This window comes from Botryllus schlosseri, chromosome 11 (assembly GCF_051294905.1).
Source record: "Botryllus schlosseri isolate E-star chromosome 11, Bs_hap1, whole genome shotgun sequence".
Classification (NCBI taxonomy): domain Eukaryota; kingdom Metazoa; phylum Chordata; class Ascidiacea; order Stolidobranchia; family Styelidae; genus Botryllus; species Botryllus schlosseri.
The window spans coordinates 24,021,446-24,039,846 of NC_137246.1; the positions used below are offsets into that span (position 1 = coordinate 24,021,446).

General features: G+C 39.9%; 4 protein-coding genes across 4 annotated transcripts; 3 read left to right on the forward strand and 1 right to left on the reverse strand.

Moving 5' to 3' along the window:
- Positions 1-1,366, forward strand: LOC145450155 (uncharacterized). The gene has a single exon (XM_080328653.1). It carries the CDS (start codon positions 168-170, stop codon positions 1,029-1,031), a length of 864 nt encoding a protein of 287 aa, XP_080184779.1. The 5' UTR covers positions 1-167; the 3' UTR covers positions 1,032-1,366.
- Positions 1,367-3,315: 1,949 nt separating this feature from the next.
- LOC145450156 (V-type proton ATPase catalytic subunit A-like) lies at positions 3,316-11,726 on the reverse strand. The gene is made up of 14 exons (XM_080328654.1): positions 11,566-11,726; positions 11,370-11,498; positions 11,183-11,257; positions 10,984-11,123; positions 10,742-10,879; positions 10,528-10,679; positions 9,301-9,463; positions 8,031-8,139; positions 7,902-7,971; positions 7,153-7,320; positions 6,351-6,500; positions 6,168-6,285; positions 5,726-5,820; positions 3,316-3,737 (listed from the first exon to the last, which is right to left on the reverse strand). The coding sequence occupies exons 1-14, from the start codon at positions 11,645-11,647 to the stop codon at positions 3,473-3,475; spliced, it is 1,854 nt and encodes a 617-aa protein (XP_080184780.1). The 5' UTR covers positions 11,648-11,726; the 3' UTR covers positions 3,316-3,472.
- Positions 11,727-15,086: 3,360 nt separating this feature from the next.
- On the forward strand, positions 15,087-17,064 carry LOC145451099 (NF-kappa-B inhibitor-interacting Ras-like protein 2). The gene has a single exon (XM_080329586.1). The coding sequence runs from the start codon at positions 15,087-15,089 to the stop codon at positions 15,678-15,680; it is 594 nt and encodes a 197-aa protein (XP_080185712.1). The 3' UTR covers positions 15,681-17,064.
- Positions 17,065-17,112: 48 nt separating this feature from the next.
- Positions 17,113-18,376, forward strand: LOC145451100 (putative uncharacterized protein CRYM-AS1). Its single transcript, XM_080329587.1, has 4 exons — positions 17,113-17,289; positions 17,947-18,116; positions 18,179-18,223; positions 18,285-18,376. The coding sequence occupies exons 1-4, from the start codon at positions 17,117-17,119 to the stop codon at positions 18,359-18,361; spliced, it is 465 nt and encodes a 154-aa protein (XP_080185713.1). The 5' UTR covers positions 17,113-17,116; the 3' UTR covers positions 18,362-18,376.
- Positions 18,377-18,401: the final 25 nt, after the last annotated feature.

Genomic DNA, 18,401 nt, shown 5'->3' on the forward strand with positions numbered 1-18,401 from the left:
GTACGCTTGATGCTGGAAAACAGTATGGTATGGAGCAAGAGCAGTAGACCTCGCTCATTTTGCAGCAAGGTGTCATGAATTCGCGAGACTTTCAACAGAAATGCGTGCTTTGTTTATCTGTACATCAGTAGTTTATTGTTGATAACTAAGTCGAAAGCGGTGGCAATATGAACGTGAATATTGCCACCGCCCAAAACAGGACTGGGCTTTATCCCGGATACGGAGTGTACACAGTCCCTTCTCAAAGTCGGAGACCTGCCATACCACGTATGCTATACCGAGGTCACGCTATAAGAATGGGAAAGGGAGATGAGGATCAATATTACCACCAACATAACGTTCGACAATATCAAATGCATTCATTAAATGCTGGGTTCTCCGGCAAAGAGAACTTCCCCGTGAAAGACCAGAATAGCTACAAAATACCGCTTCATAGATCTTTCTGCCCGCGAACGCCATCAGGAAAATGGACAAACTATCCCATGACAATTGAAGTAGGAAAGTACACAAGAGGAAATGCGGGAAGATGCTTATCAACCCCCATGCCTAAGGTTTCACGAAGCAAATCAAAAGCCCAAACATCATTGCCAGCAAGATCTCGGACTTCGTTTTCGTTGCGTAGTTCGGTAGATTTGCCATCAAGGCCGCTGCCATCTCCGTTGGATTTCACTTCAGACACGAGACTATATGAAGAACTACAGCCGGAAATTATTGATATAATGGCAGCTCGAAACGAAGTATTTCTGTCGTTTCAGAACCGAATCGAGAGTGCTCTTATGAACGATCAAGATCCAGTGAGCAAACCTTCGAGCAGACTGGGATTTTCAGCCACCAACGAAACGCTGCCATATATAAAACCCGGGAATCAGAGAGTCAGACCTAAGACGTCACTTTTTGCAGAAGATCCCCACTCAAATTTATTACTCCCAGTTCCATTCGTGACGACTACAAACAGGCTTCTAGAAAACCGTGTGAAGTCCAGGAGCAAATCAGCCCCCGCAGTCACCAACGCCATCGTGTTATGCAAATGATATCATTCTTCCACCGAGATTACTCATCAAGTTGATTCGGTATTACTAGCATTTATATGGACAGTATTTATTTCATATCAAGTAGGCCTATCTTTATTATTTTCTGCTTCTATACTTTTTTTTCTGATTTATCATGCCTCAGTTAGAAATTGATGATGTTGCAGAATCGTAATGTATTTATGTCAATTCTTTTAGTTTTCGATGATTGAATGAATCTGGAAATTAATTACCCAGACCTATTCGATGCGAGAATGCTGCATTTCCTATGATTTTTAGATATTTCCACACTTGTTACATTCTTAACTGGCATCTAGAAGTACGGTATTTCCCCTGCTTCGCACTGATTTCAGAGATTACATCATGTTTTCTACATTTTACTGCAGCCTTGGTGTATTAATGTATTGTCATGCAAGAAGAGCAGATGCTTCAATGGCTATCTACTGCCAGAGGTATAGCCGAGACAGGGTTGGAGATGCCAATTACCTATACCTGACTATTACACCAGACGCTACTTTCTGCACATGTATACAGTTTGCACCACGTCACACACAACACCACATCCATCAGACTTGTGCAAACTACTTGATTTTCAAAATGTGAAACTAGAACTAATCACGTTTCAGAGCTCGCAACAAGAAATAGAACTAGCCTACTTACTTTTCAAAGCTCGCAACTAGAACTAACGACCATTAAAAATTGGCAACTAAGTAGATTTGATTACGCAGCAACTCATTAATTTTTTTTTTCATCGGAATCGGCTTCCCACATGAACATCTGTACAGAACGGGATTTCAAGTCTGCAATGAGAGTGATTCCGAACCCCAAACCCACCCCTGGCAATAGTAATGATTGTGAGCTAGCAATGGCTGCAAGAACATCACACAACAAAACACAGGTATCATGGCAAACAACAAGTTTTCTTTTACTTTAACACCTGATGAAGGAGCAGAGCTCCGCGTAACTAATAAAGATATGTTCATGTTCATTTACAAGTAGGCGTTAAATAGGGTTTGCGCTGTGGAAGCTACTAAGGTCATACGTTTATAGATACCGTTTGCTATCGGCACAAGGAAAAGTTTTCCAGTAATTCCCCAAGTAACTTTTTTTAAATACACAATCAGTACTATGGTACCCACACCCACTTTTCAAACTCCACACTGCAACTACTCAAAAAACCAGTAGCTGGTTGACCGTGAACTAATTGGGTTGGAAGTTTGTACATGCCTGGCAAATAATCTCAAGTCTCAATATAATAAATTTTCAATATAAATCACATAACCAGTACGATATGTCCGCATTGGGCCCATCGCTGCAATAAGGGATGTGAATTCCACTTCGACTTCACAACATTCGACACATTGCCAGTATTGCTGACAGTAAGCAGAACAAACTATCTGGGCACACCCCTCTAAAACCCTTTCTACAAAACAAAAATGGACAGCACAGATGTTCGTTACACTTTATAATATTTATTGTCGTCACTAGCACATAATAAAGATTCTGGACAATATCAGGAACAACAAACTACACGGACGAATGCAAAATACCAACTTGAGAAACAAAAATGCCACACGTTAACGATGGTGTCACACAGGACAAGTAAAATTGACTAAGCATGATCCCACGAACCGACACAATAATCAGAAACCCATAGAATACCAAGTGTGATGATCAATTCACTGGAATTCAATAACGATATCCGTATCAGCTCAGCAAGCTGTGCTGTTACCGCACACCACATGATAACTTAGTTCAACAGGACGATATCATTACATCGAGTTATTGCACGCGGTACTACAATGAAATAGGAATCGGGACCAGCACTCATTATAAGGTAAGGAGGGTGAACGAGGTATAACATGTCAGATTTGCACCATAGTCATGATACGACACAAAAGCAGATGTTTGAATAAGTGACTGGTACTAAACTTTAATATTGATTTTTGTACTACATTCATTGTAGTATAATGTATCAAATTAAACATCCGTGTCCCTTATCAAGAGCACAATAAGAAGTATATAAACAATGATTAAAATGAAAACCAATTTGTTTTCTTTATGACCACCGCATAGTTACAGGTACAGTTAACTTAGCCTAGCATTCTTTTGTAATCTGCATAGCCACATCATGCTCTGTCAACTTCATTCTCGTTAGTTTATATGCTTTTTATTGTGCCGTCAACTATTGATGAAGGGCTCACAAAACGTCTTCAACGTAATATATTACACTGCTATGAATATAGTCCCGAAGTCAAAGAAGATGTATTAGAGATAGACTTGGAAGATTACTAGCGATTTCAAACCAGGTAATAAATACCTCGTTAAAATGTCTTGAAGAAGATACGGTTCCCAATCCCATCTTGTACTGAATCCCAATACACAACAACCATACTCGACAATACGCAATGGCATTATATTCCCTATTCCAAGCAGGGGCGAGTTTAATCTTCCAGGTTTCTGAATGCGGTCTGCATATCGTCGTGAAGCTGTTCGTAGTCCTTCTTGATATCTGCCTCTCCGTCTTTGACCGGGTCCTTGAATTTCATCGACGACAGCTTGTACATGATGTCGCCGAGGCTGTCGCGAATCACGGCCCACGTGATCTTGCTGTCGGACTGCGCCGTGGACTCGACGGCGTGCAGCGACATTTCGTAGAACGCTATTATGTTGCGGATGATGCCGACGGTCTTGTAGAACGGGCAATATCTGAAACGAAGCCCAGGTATTGAAAGATTTGTAACGATTCGAGTCGAGAGGGTTGTATTTTACGAGTATTCCTTCCCAGTAACAGTGAACTTATCAACAAGAATTATAGTTTCGATGCTATTTTACACTGTGGGAGGCTGTAAACTTCGGTTGCTCGTATCCCAGAATAACTATTGAAAAACTAAACTAACTTTGTTTCTACTGGTTGGAATGGCGCCAAATTTGTTTTGGATCGTTTTTGTGTACAACTTGACAATTTCATGGTGTTGTTGACAGTAAAATTTGAAATTCTGGCCAGACGTAATTGGAAAAAGCGACATAAGACACACACTACGCATTACTTACTGGAATTGTTACTATTTTAGACTGCTTCTACTAGGGATGATGTGAACCTCTATAAGGTTCAGGTTCGTGTGAACGCGAACCTTTTTGAAAGGTTCTATGTGAACGCGAACGTGAACCTCATGATGTCACGTGACGTCATATTGCTAATTCCAACCCTACATTTCAGTGAAGTAATAGCCTGTATTAATGTACACGTAGCGACGATTCGGGCCACATAATACCGCAATGCTGAAGTACATATTGACGTTTTAAACGTCGCCAAATGTATCAACTGGGGCAATCAAATGATATAAAAATCCCATAATATCAATATCTTCCGTATCTTTGCCAGCAATTTCGACGAGGACTTGCAAGGGAATGTAAGCTTATACATTAACGGTCTAGGCCAGACCGAACATTGTATTCGGCGTCTATGTATTGCTACGTTGATATTGGCAGACTGTAAAACGGGTTTCTGTATACTTGCCACCGATATTAGCCCTTAAACAAGTTATACAACAGTAGCCAACACCCCAATCGCACGGATTTGGTTTTTATGATACAATAAACATATGAAATCATGATTGACCCAGTACGCCGGCTACATTTTTTACATCAAACAACGATATCAATTTCATTGACTGGTTGAATAAACATCATTCGCTGACTACCTACATGTAGTGTATTTCACTCTTGATGTTGTGTGATTGCGGGTCAAGCTCACAGCAGAGAGTGACAAACGGAAAGCTGGATATTTCGAGCAAACTTTTGTAACAAATCAAGTAAAATTTTTGAGATTGTCTAGGTGCATGCTCGTTTAGTGTTGATTTTTATGCAGCCTGCGCCATGCATAGAGTGGCCGGCAGTTGAAATCGAAATATATTTCAACCAAAGATGTTATTATGGAGCGAAAATTTGAAGAGCTTCTTGGAGGTACAGAACTTCAGTATACAATTGAATGGTATATTCATATTGAAATGAACCCGAATATTTTCGGCTGACACTCGTCATTCAATTGTATACTGAAGAGAAAATTGTAATATATGAAAAAGGTTCACAGTGCAGAGCCTACCAAGGTTCGTTTGTGAACGTGAACCTCTAATTTTCCGAGGTTCACACACAGAACGCGAACCTCGCATTCACACCATCCCTAGCTTCTACTATATAGTTGGTTTTCGGCAAAACAGTTGATACTCTCACTAGGTACTCAAGTAGTTACATATTTACATTAATATATTAACTAACTTTTTGCATTTTGGATTTTGTGTAGTACAAAGTAGTTTGGTAATATCTTTGCATGACATTCACAAGTGAAATTATCATAGCAACCGGGCTAGAAGGATCCCGTATCACAAACACTGAAGGTATTTTTGAAAATGACACGTCTTCGCAGGGCCATCAGTTATTTTACGTTAGTCACAGAGACGCACGTTGAAAGTCCTAACGTAGACGCCTTCGATTAACTGCTAAAAATATGCGACCTCTCCACCAAATCTACATTTCGAAAATACAAGTTTTCAAAAATCTGCTTTCGCTTGAAGTAGTTTGGACAGGTTTGGATGTTGCTACTTCGACTTATAATTGAGTATAAATTTAGAGCAATACTTCCAACTTCTTCTGGAATAGCAGCTGAGTAGGCTACTTTGCCAGCTCTGCACCCGTACCTGTCGTAGGCGGAAAATCCGTTTTGCTGAAGGAAATCGTCCTTGAGGAGTTTCGCGACTTCCAGCGTGATTTTATCGGTCTCGGCAAGAGAGCTCTGAAAAAGAAGGCAATATATTTGATATCTATCGTATAATGCACTTGACCAGTAGTTAACGACGTGCATCAACAAGTTCATGTAGCTGGCAAAATGACAATGGCTATATGGGTCCGATCCCAATTGTTCAGATAAAGTGAAATCAGGGTTGTAACATGAGAGCTGTTCATTGAATGGGGAAAATTGCAATTCTTCAAATCTGTGATCCTTGCGTGTGAGAGTCGAATGCTACCTCCCCACGGGTTTGCACAAATGCCAATTGAGCTGAATCGATATTCGACAGAAACAACTACAACGCCCCAAAAGAAAATACATTTTTCCATGAGTACAAAAACGATAAATCAAACCTTCCCGACAAGCTGGACAATTTCAGACAAGTCTTCCTCCTCCTGCAGAATCTTCTTCACTTTCATACGCAGCTGCACAAAGTCCGGGAAATTCTTCTCGTAGAATTCTTCCAGAGCCCTGAAAAATCCGAACGCTTTACAATCGAGACTCGCCTATTATTATAATCGTTCAAACGAGCGCACCTGGTGTATTTAGAGTAGCTGATCAGCCAGTTGACTGAGGGAAAGTGCTTGCGTTGGGCGAGTTTCTTATCGAGCCCCCAAAACACTTGGACGATACCGAGTGTTGCCGATGTGACAGGATCGGAGAAATCACCGCCAGGAGGTGAGACTCTGAAGGAAAAAAAGATTATTCAGATTTAGAGCAAAAGGGTTCTCTACATGTTTTTTTTTGTTTCATCTAGAAACATAGGCTTTACGTGGTATGTAGCGCAAGCCACATTCAAATTTGATGCATTATGTTCGAGAAAAGTTGATCGAAAATGTCTATAAATAGGACAAAATTACTTTTACCAGCATATATTTATGTATACATGCTCAGACCGATATGATATATATGATATGCATGCATTTCACAGTCAATACGCTTATCGATTCACAAGGTCCCAGTAGGCCTACATCGCACTGATCATCAGTGATATGTCCCGCTTCATGTTTCTCAGACGGACAGGGCAAATGTTAGATTTTGGGATTACTCGGAGTGTCACTACAGTAGAGTTTCGTGTTTGTTACTAATTCATAGTTCACATGACTGCTGTCACACCCAGAGAGGGTCAGTAACAAAGCACTTCGAACTTTTCACGATCACAAAATCAAAATAGCTGTTTACGGCTGCATAGATGAACCAATAGTGCTCAATCAACCAGAGTGCACAAAAGAATAGAAGACATTAAAGTCATTGAATGCACGATGAAAATTGTCGACACGTTCAGGTGCATAGTCGCGATTGTGAGCAAAACATAAAAAAACGGAGCACAAAACTCACGCTCCAACAATCGAAACGCTGCCTTCTCGCTCCGGGTTTCCGATGCATTTAACGCGACCCGCCCTCTCGTAGAAAGACGCCAAACGAGCGCCGAGATAAGCTGGATAGCCAGAGTCGGCAGGCATCTCCGCCAAACGACCGGAGATTTCACGAAGCGCTTCGGCCCACCTTGAAAGTGACAAAGGATTACAAAATCGATCGATATATTCATGTTGTATTAAACCCGAATATTTTCGGCTGACACTCGTCAGGGGCGGACTTGGACAAAAAGATAATCCCGGTCTAGTTGTCTAATTAAACTAATTAGAGCGAAATGCCAGTAATTTAATTCTGATCAAATTTGTGAAACCTTTCTCTCCTACAATTGTAATCTTATTTGTGAAATGTTTCCACGCTTTAATTTTATTTCTAATATAATTTCTGATTTTCCTGTAAATGCCACAGGAGAACTGTTGAGTGTGAAACGGGCCAAGCTGGCTGTACAGACATTTGCTATTCTCATGCTAATCTTATCTTGAAAAAAATGCATAGCTTTACTTCTAATTTTAATCAAACTTGGAAATAACTATGTATGTATAATTTTAATTTTAATCTAATTTGGAATAGCTGAAAATTTTCTAGTTGTTTCAGTCCGATCAGGGGTAAACGTTGTAATCGTCAGCCACTAGCAGAGATTTCAAAAGAACTCTGTATGTCAACAGTCGTATCACCAAACATGACAGAAAGTAAAAGTCGTGTTACAAACATACCTAGACGTGGAATCAGCCATCATAGCGACATTATATCCCATATCTCTGAAGTATTCAGACAGTGTGATACCTGAAATGACGCCGAGTAAAGGTAGAATATGCAAGGCAAAAAAGGCAAGGGTGACGAACCAGTGTAAATGGATGATTCTCTAGCAGCGACAGGCATATTTGAGGTGTTTGCCACAAGTGTAGTTCTTTTCATGATAGATTCGGTTTTTCCATTGACTTCGACGGTTAGCTGTGTGACAACATGTGAAAGTTGCATAATAATCGAAGCATGCGTGATTTCAATAAAAGTCAATATGGCCGACAGGAAAGAATAGTCGTTTGTCGGGTATAATCAATAAACCGATATACACCGATGTCGTATGCCGGTAACCACATCTGTGCCACCGGTGCGAGTAGATAGCTGGCCAACGCTCACACACCAAACCGCTTACATTGCAAAGAACATGAAAAATTGTTGCAGAGGCAGATCTCGCAATTGACTCATTTTCAAATGTGACTGCTGATTACAAGTAACACTGCACCAACAATCGTATATCACGAATATAATTTTGACAGCATTTACATGTCTATCACTTATTTCCAATGGAGACAGCAAGAGCAGAATATTACAATATCAATAGTACGCCAAAAACACACCAGTGTGTTTCACTCATTTGGTGCTGAAAAGGCCAGCAGAAGAGTCATAGTATGACGAAAACATCCGTTCGTTCAGTATCAAATCACTTCAATAGAAAACCTGATCTCGAACAATATTTCGCTTCGGCATACTCAATCGCGGAAAGTAAACTATAGTCGTGTTCAGAAGATGACATTTGAGGAATCGAATTACTTTTTTCCATAGTCTATAAGAAGTACTCCAACCACAATATAGTAGAAACTGTCAACACAAGTCTTTAGAGGATAATTTGAAAACCTTGCAGGTACAACGTAGCCTTGTTAACTTATCCATTACCTTATCAGTAAACAATACCAACCACAACAGCATAGAGCCAACTAGTTCTTTCATCACAGTGACTTCTAGGGCCAAATCACTTTCAAGATGCCGAAAAAATGCTGGGCTTCTTCAAGCATTGTCATTTTTCCACATCGCAATTGACTGTGCTAGACTACAAATTTCACGATTCTAACCAGCGTAGTAGCCTGTTGTTCAAAATTTCATTACCGGCATGAATTTACTTTTGCCTGACCGATGAACATGACAAGTCTCAATTAAGAATGACCAAGACCACGTATGGGTAATTGGGTATACGCATGACCTGATTAGTCGACCAGGATGGATTAGCAAGTTCCTGCATAGTATCACTGGTGTACACTGTACAGTTCGGCTAGGTACCGTCATGTCTGATTTCGTTTGAAACACCACGTTCAACAATGCATCGATCTGACATACCTCAGGGAAATCACGCAATACTTCAGACATCTCATTACCACGTTCCCCGCATCCGACATACACAATAACATCGCTGTTTGAAAACTTTGACAGTGACTGAGATATGACAGTCTTACCACAACCAAAAGCACCGGGAATGGCGGTTGTACCACCTTGAACACATCTGAAAGCAAAGACAAGAATACGTTAATGCTACTATCAATGGGACAAAAATTCGCTTGCTGGTATGGTATTGCTCGATGATGGATAATACAGAAACTACCAATATCAGTAGATATTCTAGTGAAGATGCTGGTCAGTTGGAAGACAGAGAAATTCCTAACAAGACAGAAATTAGAGCCCCTTTATCGAGACAATATCTACCAAATAATTAAATCAAGATTGCCTGAATGCCCACTAGTCATAAATAAAAGACATCTTCAACAAGAATTGACTTGAGGAAGTTTTCAGAAAAACATTCTGAATTGTCAGTGCAGTTCATATACAACTCAAACGGGGATCGTGGCTAATTGGATAGGAAGACAGTCACCAGGGTTGTAATGACTCAAGTCATGATTTTCTGATGACTCCACTTGACTCCAGTCATTTTCTCAAAATACGGAAATAACTCGACTCGAGTCTAAAATTGTATTGACTTGACTATGACTCAATCATTGCGCATGACTCGAACCAAGTCATATGACTTGAGACTCAGACGGCCAAGACCAACATTTCATTCATTGGTACTGGTACTTGAAAATGCGACCAGAAACTGCTAAAAGTGAGGAAAATCAGTATATTATAAATGCGAACCATTCGATATCACCAAACAGAGCTATAAAAAGTAGGTTCAACAAAAATTAAACTGGAAACTGAGCAGTCAACACAATGATTTGGACTCGGACTCGAGTCATAATACCATGACTCGGACTTGACCCTCTGCTCGCTGACTTGGATTCGGAGTTGACTCGGTGGTGAATTGAAAATCACTCGACTTGAGTCAAAACTATAAAAGTGAGATTGACTTGTGACTCGTAACTTTGTGACTTGGTTACAACCCTGACAGTCACATACCATCAACATCTGGGTGCCAGTATTAAGAACACACTGACATAAGAATAATGGGACAAATTTCTAACTAAATGTCCAAGCCATACACCCCAGTTATATGTCAATGCTGACGAAATGTGCGATTAGAATATTATCCCAAGGATGAATTTCACAACAAAAGACAGGCGCAGCACTTACGGAAATAATGCGTCAAGCACTCTTTGACCAGTTAAAAGAGGATGATTGGCTGGTAGTTTCTCGGTGACAGGTCGTGGCTGTCGCACAGGCCAAATTTGCATCATGGTGTATTTGCTTGTAGTCCCGTCAAAGTCGACTTCAAGAACTATGTCCTGCCAAATTTTGTTAGTGTTTGATTTGGAAAAGAGGGTGGAATTGTGTATAACATCCTTACATTGACGTCGTAATCTCCAGGTTCGGCGATGTAACTTATGCGTCCGTGCGCTTTTGGCGGTAACATGATTCGTTGTTGCAAAAGAGAATTTTCAACAACTGTACCATAAATATCACCACCTGTTATGTGGCTCCCAACCTGAACGAGGAAATCAGTTACTAAACGCAGAATTCTCGACTAATAAAACACAATGCAATATAATATATTGTCAATATCGACTGAGCAATTAAGTATGATTTTACCTGTATTCCTTTAACAGGTATAAATTCCCATTTATGTTTACGATCAAGCGCAGTTGCGTTAACGCCACGCGGGATGTATATAGAATTTGTGAGGTCTTTGATATCTCTTAGCGGCCGTTGAATACCGTCGTAAATATTACCTTCAACGGAAACTTGTGATCAACGTTGCAAAATATTCATACAAAGGCATCAAATATACCTAGAATCCCAGGGCCAAGTTCGACGGATAATGGTTTTCCAGTTCTTAGTACAGGATCGCCCACAGTGACACCAGCTAAAAGAATATATATTAAGTACGGCCGGTATAGCAAAAATTTCAAATTTGGAATTCAAATTTTACATGATACAAGAATCAAAGTGACATATGTACAAATATAATGGCATACATGTGTCCTCGTAGACTTGAATTGTGGCTCTATCACCGTCCAGTCGAATAATTTCACCAACCAGTTCCGACCAACCGACTCGCACCAGTTCGTACATAGCAGATCCGGACATGTTTTGGGCAATCACAACTGAAATTAGAAGTGATACGTTATATCAAGGGAGTATTTTCTGGACGGGTTAGCATGTTTTATCTACCTGGTCCGGATACCCCAAACACTTTCCCCAGCATGCCCTCTTTTTCAACATCCTTGATTTTGGGTAACTTTCCAAAATCCATGATCAACACAGATTATTCAGGTTTACACTGACACAAACACAACAATAGAATGATAGCAAAATCCGTATCAATAACTCGATAGTCACGTGAAGTTGCATGAAGAAATACTATTTCGTTGTAAAAAAGTCCATAAAACAATACTCATTGATAACAGTCTGCGTGAGAAAGCTAGATTGTAAACGTAATAAACTAACGGTCGCCATTGCCGAAGCAGTATCAATCAAAAGTCAGAAACTGCAAGCCCATAGCTGCTTTGGTACGCTTGAGTTGCCAAGTCACATGTTTCGTCACGGGATTAAAAATTTTCTTCATAATTCCGAGCACAATAATATAAAGGCGTAGCTATAGATTTGCCTGTCCGGCTGTCCTGAGATATAACATATAACCCTTGAAGTTTTTCATTCATTAAAGTTTGATAACGACAATATGGGATGCTTTTATTTCAGTTGAGTGGTGGTGACGATAAGCGCCTGGTACGCAGGCGGCCCGTCATCCATTCCGCGTCGGAGGTTTCAATATCAGTTTACTAATATTTTCATCAGTTCAAAACACCAGAAAGACTGCGATACAATGAAAAGATAGGAAGGTGCCGAAACGATTTGGGGTAGTCTTTGAGATCAGACACTCACGTCGCTGCTCTAAAAAAAGCTCAAAAAAGACCAGATGAAAGAACGCACAAGGAATGGAAAGAGCAAGAATGAGCCGGGAAATCGAGATTAACATCGAAAAAAGAACTTACATCAGGCACTAGGCCGAGGTAGATGCCAGTGTAGCCGATGTAGAACATCCTTTATAATACCAGTTTAAGAAACCGGTCGATCGGCATCCTCCTATCAGTTCATTACATCGCATTGTATATTGTGTGTGTCTTGATCAGATGAAAATATCATCTGACGATTATTAACCACGCCAAGCGTAGGAATTTATAACGTCCATCAATCAGTTTTAATTAATATTTTCATCATTTCAAAACATCACAAGACTGCGATACAATGAAAAGATAAGAAGGTGTCGAAACAACTTGGAGTAGCCTTCAAGATCAGACAGTGTCTGATTCAGACACCCACCTTAGCCTAGGGCGAAGTATGGAAGAGGCATGCATCGCATTGTATTTTATCGCATTCATTGTGTGTGACTTGTTCAGATGAAAATATAACCCAACGATGTTATGTTATGCACACTGAATGAAAAGTAAATGCAGGGAATATAAGACGCAAGCGACAAAATGAGGTGGCATGTGGCGGAGGGCGAGATCGTTGTTAGGTCGTGGTCCGGTAATTCTGAACGCTGGTTGGTATTCATTTAGAATAAATTGCTTGTATTTCGACTTGAATGCGGACACCGGACATGCTCAACGACTGTCGGGTAACGTAACTATGCTATGTCCCAGATTGCGATAATATGAAAAGATAGAAAGGAGTCGAGACGACTTGGAGTGGTCTTTCCATCAAACACACAGCTTGGCCTATATAACATCCACGCAAACTGAATTAAAAGTATCAGAAGATAGCACAAAGGGGACGAATAATTTCAGATTTCGATTCAGCAGACACTTATATCGAGTTCTTTTATCCTAGAGAATCGAGATTACTGTGATTTACTGTGACCGAGCGAGATAGTGTAATGGTTATATGCGTCCGGCTTCTCGAGCGGTAGGTCGTGGGTTCGATCCCCGGCCGGGTCATACCAAAGACTCGAAAATGGTATCCGCAGCTATCCTGCTAGGCCAGGGGTCTCCAACACGCGGCCCGCGAGGTCCTATTTTGCGGCCCGCGACCTGATTTGAACAAATTTCAGAAAAACGCTTAGTAAATCATTTTTAAACGCTGAAAATTATTTCAATTGAAACATAATGTTGTTGTTGTTCGAAGTAAGCCATTACACTGTGCCCAATATCACTATTCCTTACTAGTTGATACGGCTTCGACATGGTAATATCATTCCATGGATGAAGAATTTGCTGGTACGAATGGGCATAATATTGCCTTGACGTGCAATGGCCCACCACTGCCAAGACCGAGACGCGTGAAAAACGACTTCGGGCTCTCCAAAAGACCATGCTTTACGAGGAGATAGTTGTTTAGCAAGTAGGCCTACCGTGTCTAGCTAATCCAAATATTGATTCTTTAATCCAGGGGTGGCCAATCTGCGGTAGTAGAAGGGAAATTATGCGGCTGTCGACACTTTTGATAACAACCCTACGTTTTCTAAGATACCCCCTGCATCAGCTCTATCGGTGAATCTGATCACATTGGCCGAGAAAGGATAAATATTTTATAGTAATATGTGAAACCATACGAATATTGACGAAATTCACTAATAAACATGAAAAATTTTTCGCGCTTCGCGCGACTACAGACCGGGGTGTCCTGTGACTATTACAACATAACTACTAACGATTTCGGTCCGCATAGTAAGCCGATGTGCATAAATTGATTAGTTCGGAGTGTACCGGCAATGGACATGGACAGTTTAACGTGGGCATTTGGCCCCAGCTAGTTTATCACGACTATAACAGCCGGTATGCGGCCGCAGGCTACATGAGTAATCGAAAAGCGGCCATGAAGAGCAAAAATGTGGGCCACCCCTGTTTTAGCGGCTACAGAGTGTCAGGTATCGTGTACAGCTCATAGTTCAAAATATAACGAAATTGGAAATTGATGATCATGATACTTTTGTTGTATTTGTGTTTGTTCAATAAAATATTATTTCTTTTGTGGTGACTATAACCGTCGCCCATGTTAGAGAGCACAGCATTGTAATAACGAAGAGTTATCAGATGTGGTTGCTGAACTGCTTTGCCTACTTTTATATCGATATTGATGTCCTGCGGCCCGCGGCATCTCGGCATTCGGAAAAGTGGCCCGCGACCCATTTTGAGTTGGCGACCCCTGTGCTAGGCGCTCAGCAATCACGGATAGCATGGAGGAGAAAAAAAACGGGGGCGCAGACTAGATGACCTCATGGGGCCGTATCGCAACTCCGTCGCCAAAGCATCTCGATGGTGCAGGCGAGAAAGAATATCATATCTCTCTCTCTCTCAATAGTTTTGTGAACGAACAATCGAAATATACTTGTGATGACAATGACGATAACAGCCAAATCAAATATATAGGTCAAAGGTAACGACATAATTTATTTTTATTTTGTATTGTACCGGTACTAGCTAGTTGCAGTGGTGTTGCAGCCTTGAATTATTCTCGGGACGACACGATACTATTGGGATTACTAGTTATCAATATACTGATATTATCAATATATACACTACAGTTGTTATGTTGCTAGTAGCTCAGTCACTTTTGCGATCGTTTCACGTCAAAAGTCGCGAAATAACGCACTATCATGCCAGATGACTCGACGTATTACGTAACAGGTTAATCTGCTTTATTTACGTAACTGCAAACTAATGTGTTCAGAGCTTATGCTGTAGCCCAGAGACATGGTGAAGATTTGCAAACTGGTAGTCTGTGGGGGCCCCGGCGTCGGAAAAACGACCTTGTTGGAACATGCCATTTATGGAGAGTATGCAAATAAGAATCTATGGCATACGAAAGAGGATTTATATCTCGCCCAGATAGATACGGACCGCGGCGTTAAGGAACAAGTTCGCATAATGGATACGTGTGGAAATGATTGGATAACCGTCAGTAGCATGTCAAAACATTACCTTCACTTCGGAGAGGGTTTTCTGTTAGTATACAGCTCAACTGACAAGGAGTCTTTTCGTTGTGTGGAAATTATGAAAAGAGAAATTGAAAGGGCAAGAGATAAAAAGGACATTGTGATTGCAGTAGTGTGCAATAAAACAGATCTACACCCGCAGAGACAGGTTGATCCGACGATGGTTCAAAAGTGGGCCGCAAAGGAAAAAGTTAAAGTATTCAACACTAATATGCACAGCCGTACAACCATTCTTGAACCGTTTATATACGTATGCAGCAGATTAACACAACCTCCTCAAAAATCTACCTTACTACCTATCGGGAATAGAAGAACTAAACAAACCTCACTAGACCGAGGAAGCCAATCATAAAATAAAAGTAATCTACTCTTTGATCTATTTGCAAAGCTGTGTTGCTTGCCCCATGACATAAACGATTGCAATGTTGAAACATTTCAAACATTATCAAATGATACTGTACCAGTAATTTGTCTGAATATCTCCACTCCAAAACGATGATGCTAATCCCAATTCTAGTACAAGTATTTCAATGGGAATATTTCAGCTGGGTCGCGGTCTCGTTGAATCTTTTCACGGAATGCAGTGCTTCATATTTTTCTTCATTATAATTATATTCGTATGAAATGATGTGCATTTACAAATTTAGCATTATGCATTAGGGTTGTTCCAAAATAACTTTCGATAAAATTGTTAAGTTGGTTAAAAAACGGTGCACATCAAATTTGGCTCAATTCCAACATGTAGAGAAGTGAAGATATTAGAGTTATAAAAATTTTGTATTTACTATAAAAATTTGAAAAAATTTAATATTTTACTCTCAACCCCATGAACTTGTTAAGTTTTTTAAGAAGACAATGCACAACAAATTTGACTCAATTCCAACCAGTAGAAGCGAAGTTATTGGACTACAAAATTATGTTTGGATTTAAATGAACAATATTTAAGGTGGCAAATTCATTAATTATTAATTATAGATATACCCACCATAAATAGTCTAATATTATTTCAAATCAAAAATTTTGAACATCAATAACTAAACTAAATGTATTGTGCATTGTTTTTGAACACAACAACAATGCGGGGTTACTACTTACTAGTAAAGTTTGAGAAAATATTTTTCAATATCATATATTTAAATTTTTCTAGCTCGTATAGCTTCGGTTTTACTGGTTGGAATTGAGACAAATTTGTTGTGCAACCATTTTTTTGCCAACCCAACAACTTTATCGAATAGCCAGTGAAATCTGAAGAAAAAAAGATATTTTTGAGCAACCCTATTACACATGCATGCATAGCTTATCTTGTACCTGGGTTTGTTCGTTTATTTAGAAATGTGTCTTACAGTAACGGTAAACCCAGACTGGAAATAGTTGCAGTTTTCGGCAATAAATTGCATGTGAAGGGTTTCTTGCATAGAATAATCTGGTAATTAAAAGGGAAATAGTGTGTGACTTTGATACCAATTCCACTCTAACAGTAAGCAAGAGTTGATGCGCTGCCTGATTTTAAAGTGTACACAAACATAGATATATTGCATTTGTTGTCATAGCCCACGCTACATCTACCTGTGGTTTGCAGTGGTCAATTATGCGCTTTTGTGTCCCTGAACTATGATCGGTGATTTAGCCTACACAACCAATGGATCTAAATCTTTTATATTGAGTCTTTACCGACTACCGTTCTATTTCTTCAACTGGTACTATGTTTCATTGACATGATGTTTCTTTGATGCAGATTTAACTACACCTTGAGATTTATTTCTCATGTTTGTTTAAAGTGAAGTCGCCATGGCTAAGCTGCGGCAGTTTGCTCTTCTCGTTTGGAAAAACTTTTTACTGCAACAACGGAGACCGATTGCTACATTCGTCGAGCTTATACTGCCATTGGTTTTCTCTGCCTTGCTTGTCATCATAAGAACTACAGTTGAAACGACCGAATTCCCCAACATTACAACATGGAGGTGAACCAATCCTTAATTATAGATACCATATTATCAAGAGAAGAGCTAGACTCTGACAAAGCATTTTAGCCTGTCATTGATCAATAAGGCTAGCAGTTAACACAGCTTTTATAATTTCAAGATGCCAAGAATACCAGTGCAATTTCCAGAGGCTAAATTGCCAAGTTATTTTGATGTAATCCACCCAAACACTTGACAAAATCTAAAATGTAAGAATGGCGTAGTTAGTTGAATAATATATTCATATCGAAATGAACCCGAATATTTTCGCCTGACACTCATCATGTGGTAATCATCAGCAACTAGTATAGAATTGGAAAGAACATTGTGTGATGTGTATCAACAGTCACATCAAATATGAAGTCACCGGCATTAAGTTTCGGATGATCGATCTGCCGCTTGAGTAAATAGTGCAAGTAGACCAAACCTACTTTTGAACTCTATAGAAGTAGAAATACTTGCTTACTGACCACCTCTGTGTGATTGTGATTAAGTTGTGTACAATTTGTCAGAAATTTACTGTTATTAAAAAACTGCAATCTTCTATGTTTCATTTATGGGTTTATTTGAATTTTAGAAACCTGTCCTGCTTGGATTATCTTATCTGACAATTACGGTTTATTTTTTTGTATTTCACATATTTTTCTTTTCTTGTAGGGAGTTTCCCGTCAACAAGATGCCAAGTTTCAACCCCGGTGTTTTACCGAGGGACGGCACTTTTCAAGTTGCATTCGTCCCCGACGACAACCCCACAGTGCAGAGTATCATCAGAAATTTTGAAGCGTTCATGATCAGTTCCAAATCAGATCTGGAAATCGCGTGTCCTGGTATGTTGACGAGATTTATTTGTATTTCATACCCTTGTCTTCAAGTATTATCGTTTTTCCAGGAGCTCAGCTTCTGCTCGATGATGCCTTACCAGGAGTTCTGGCACGTGAGTGGAATGGTAGAATTCGCGTTGTTTACTGTACTGATTAGCCAATTGTCTTTTACAGAAATTTCAGCCTTCTTATCGAGTCCCTTCTCTGTCGGCCTCACCTCATCCGCAATAGGTGATTTCCGAAATTCATAGATTTGCTAAAGCTCTCAAGTTCTTTTACCTTGTGCTTCGT

What these genes read in the sequence shown, in the direction of transcription:
- LOC145450155 (XM_080328653.1), top strand. Translation starts at nt 168, where the DNA reads ATGAACGTGAATATTGCCACCGCCCAAAACAGGACTGGGCTTTATCCC.
- LOC145450156 (XM_080328654.1), bottom strand. Translation starts at nt 11,647, where the DNA reads ATGGATTTTGGAAAGTTACCCAAAATCAAGGATGTTGAAAAAGAGGGC. An exon ending in TCAAGTCTACGAGGACACAT is followed by an intron (nt 11,258 to 11,369) that starts GTATGCCATTAT and finishes ATATTCTTTTAG; the next exon opens with CTGGTGTCACTGTGGGCGAT. An exon ending in GTGCTTGACGCATTATTTCC is followed by an intron (nt 9,464 to 10,527) that starts GTAAGTGCTGCG and finishes CTTTGCTTTCAG; the next exon opens with ATGTGTTCAAGGTGGTACAA.
- LOC145451099 (XM_080329586.1), top strand. Translation starts at nt 15,087, where the DNA reads ATGGTGAAGATTTGCAAACTGGTAGTCTGTGGGGGCCCCGGCGTCGGA.
- LOC145451100 (XM_080329587.1), top strand. Translation starts at nt 17,117, where the DNA reads ATGGCTAAGCTGCGGCAGTTTGCTCTTCTCGTTTGGAAAAACTTTTTA. An exon ending in TCTGGAAATCGCGTGTCCTG is followed by an intron (nt 18,117 to 18,178) that starts GTATGTTGACGA and finishes TCGTTTTTCCAG; the next exon opens with GAGCTCAGCTTCTGCTCGAT. An exon ending in CTTACCAGGAGTTCTGGCAC is followed by an intron (nt 18,224 to 18,284) that starts GTGAGTGGAATG and finishes TGTCTTTTACAG; the next exon opens with AAATTTCAGCCTTCTTATCG.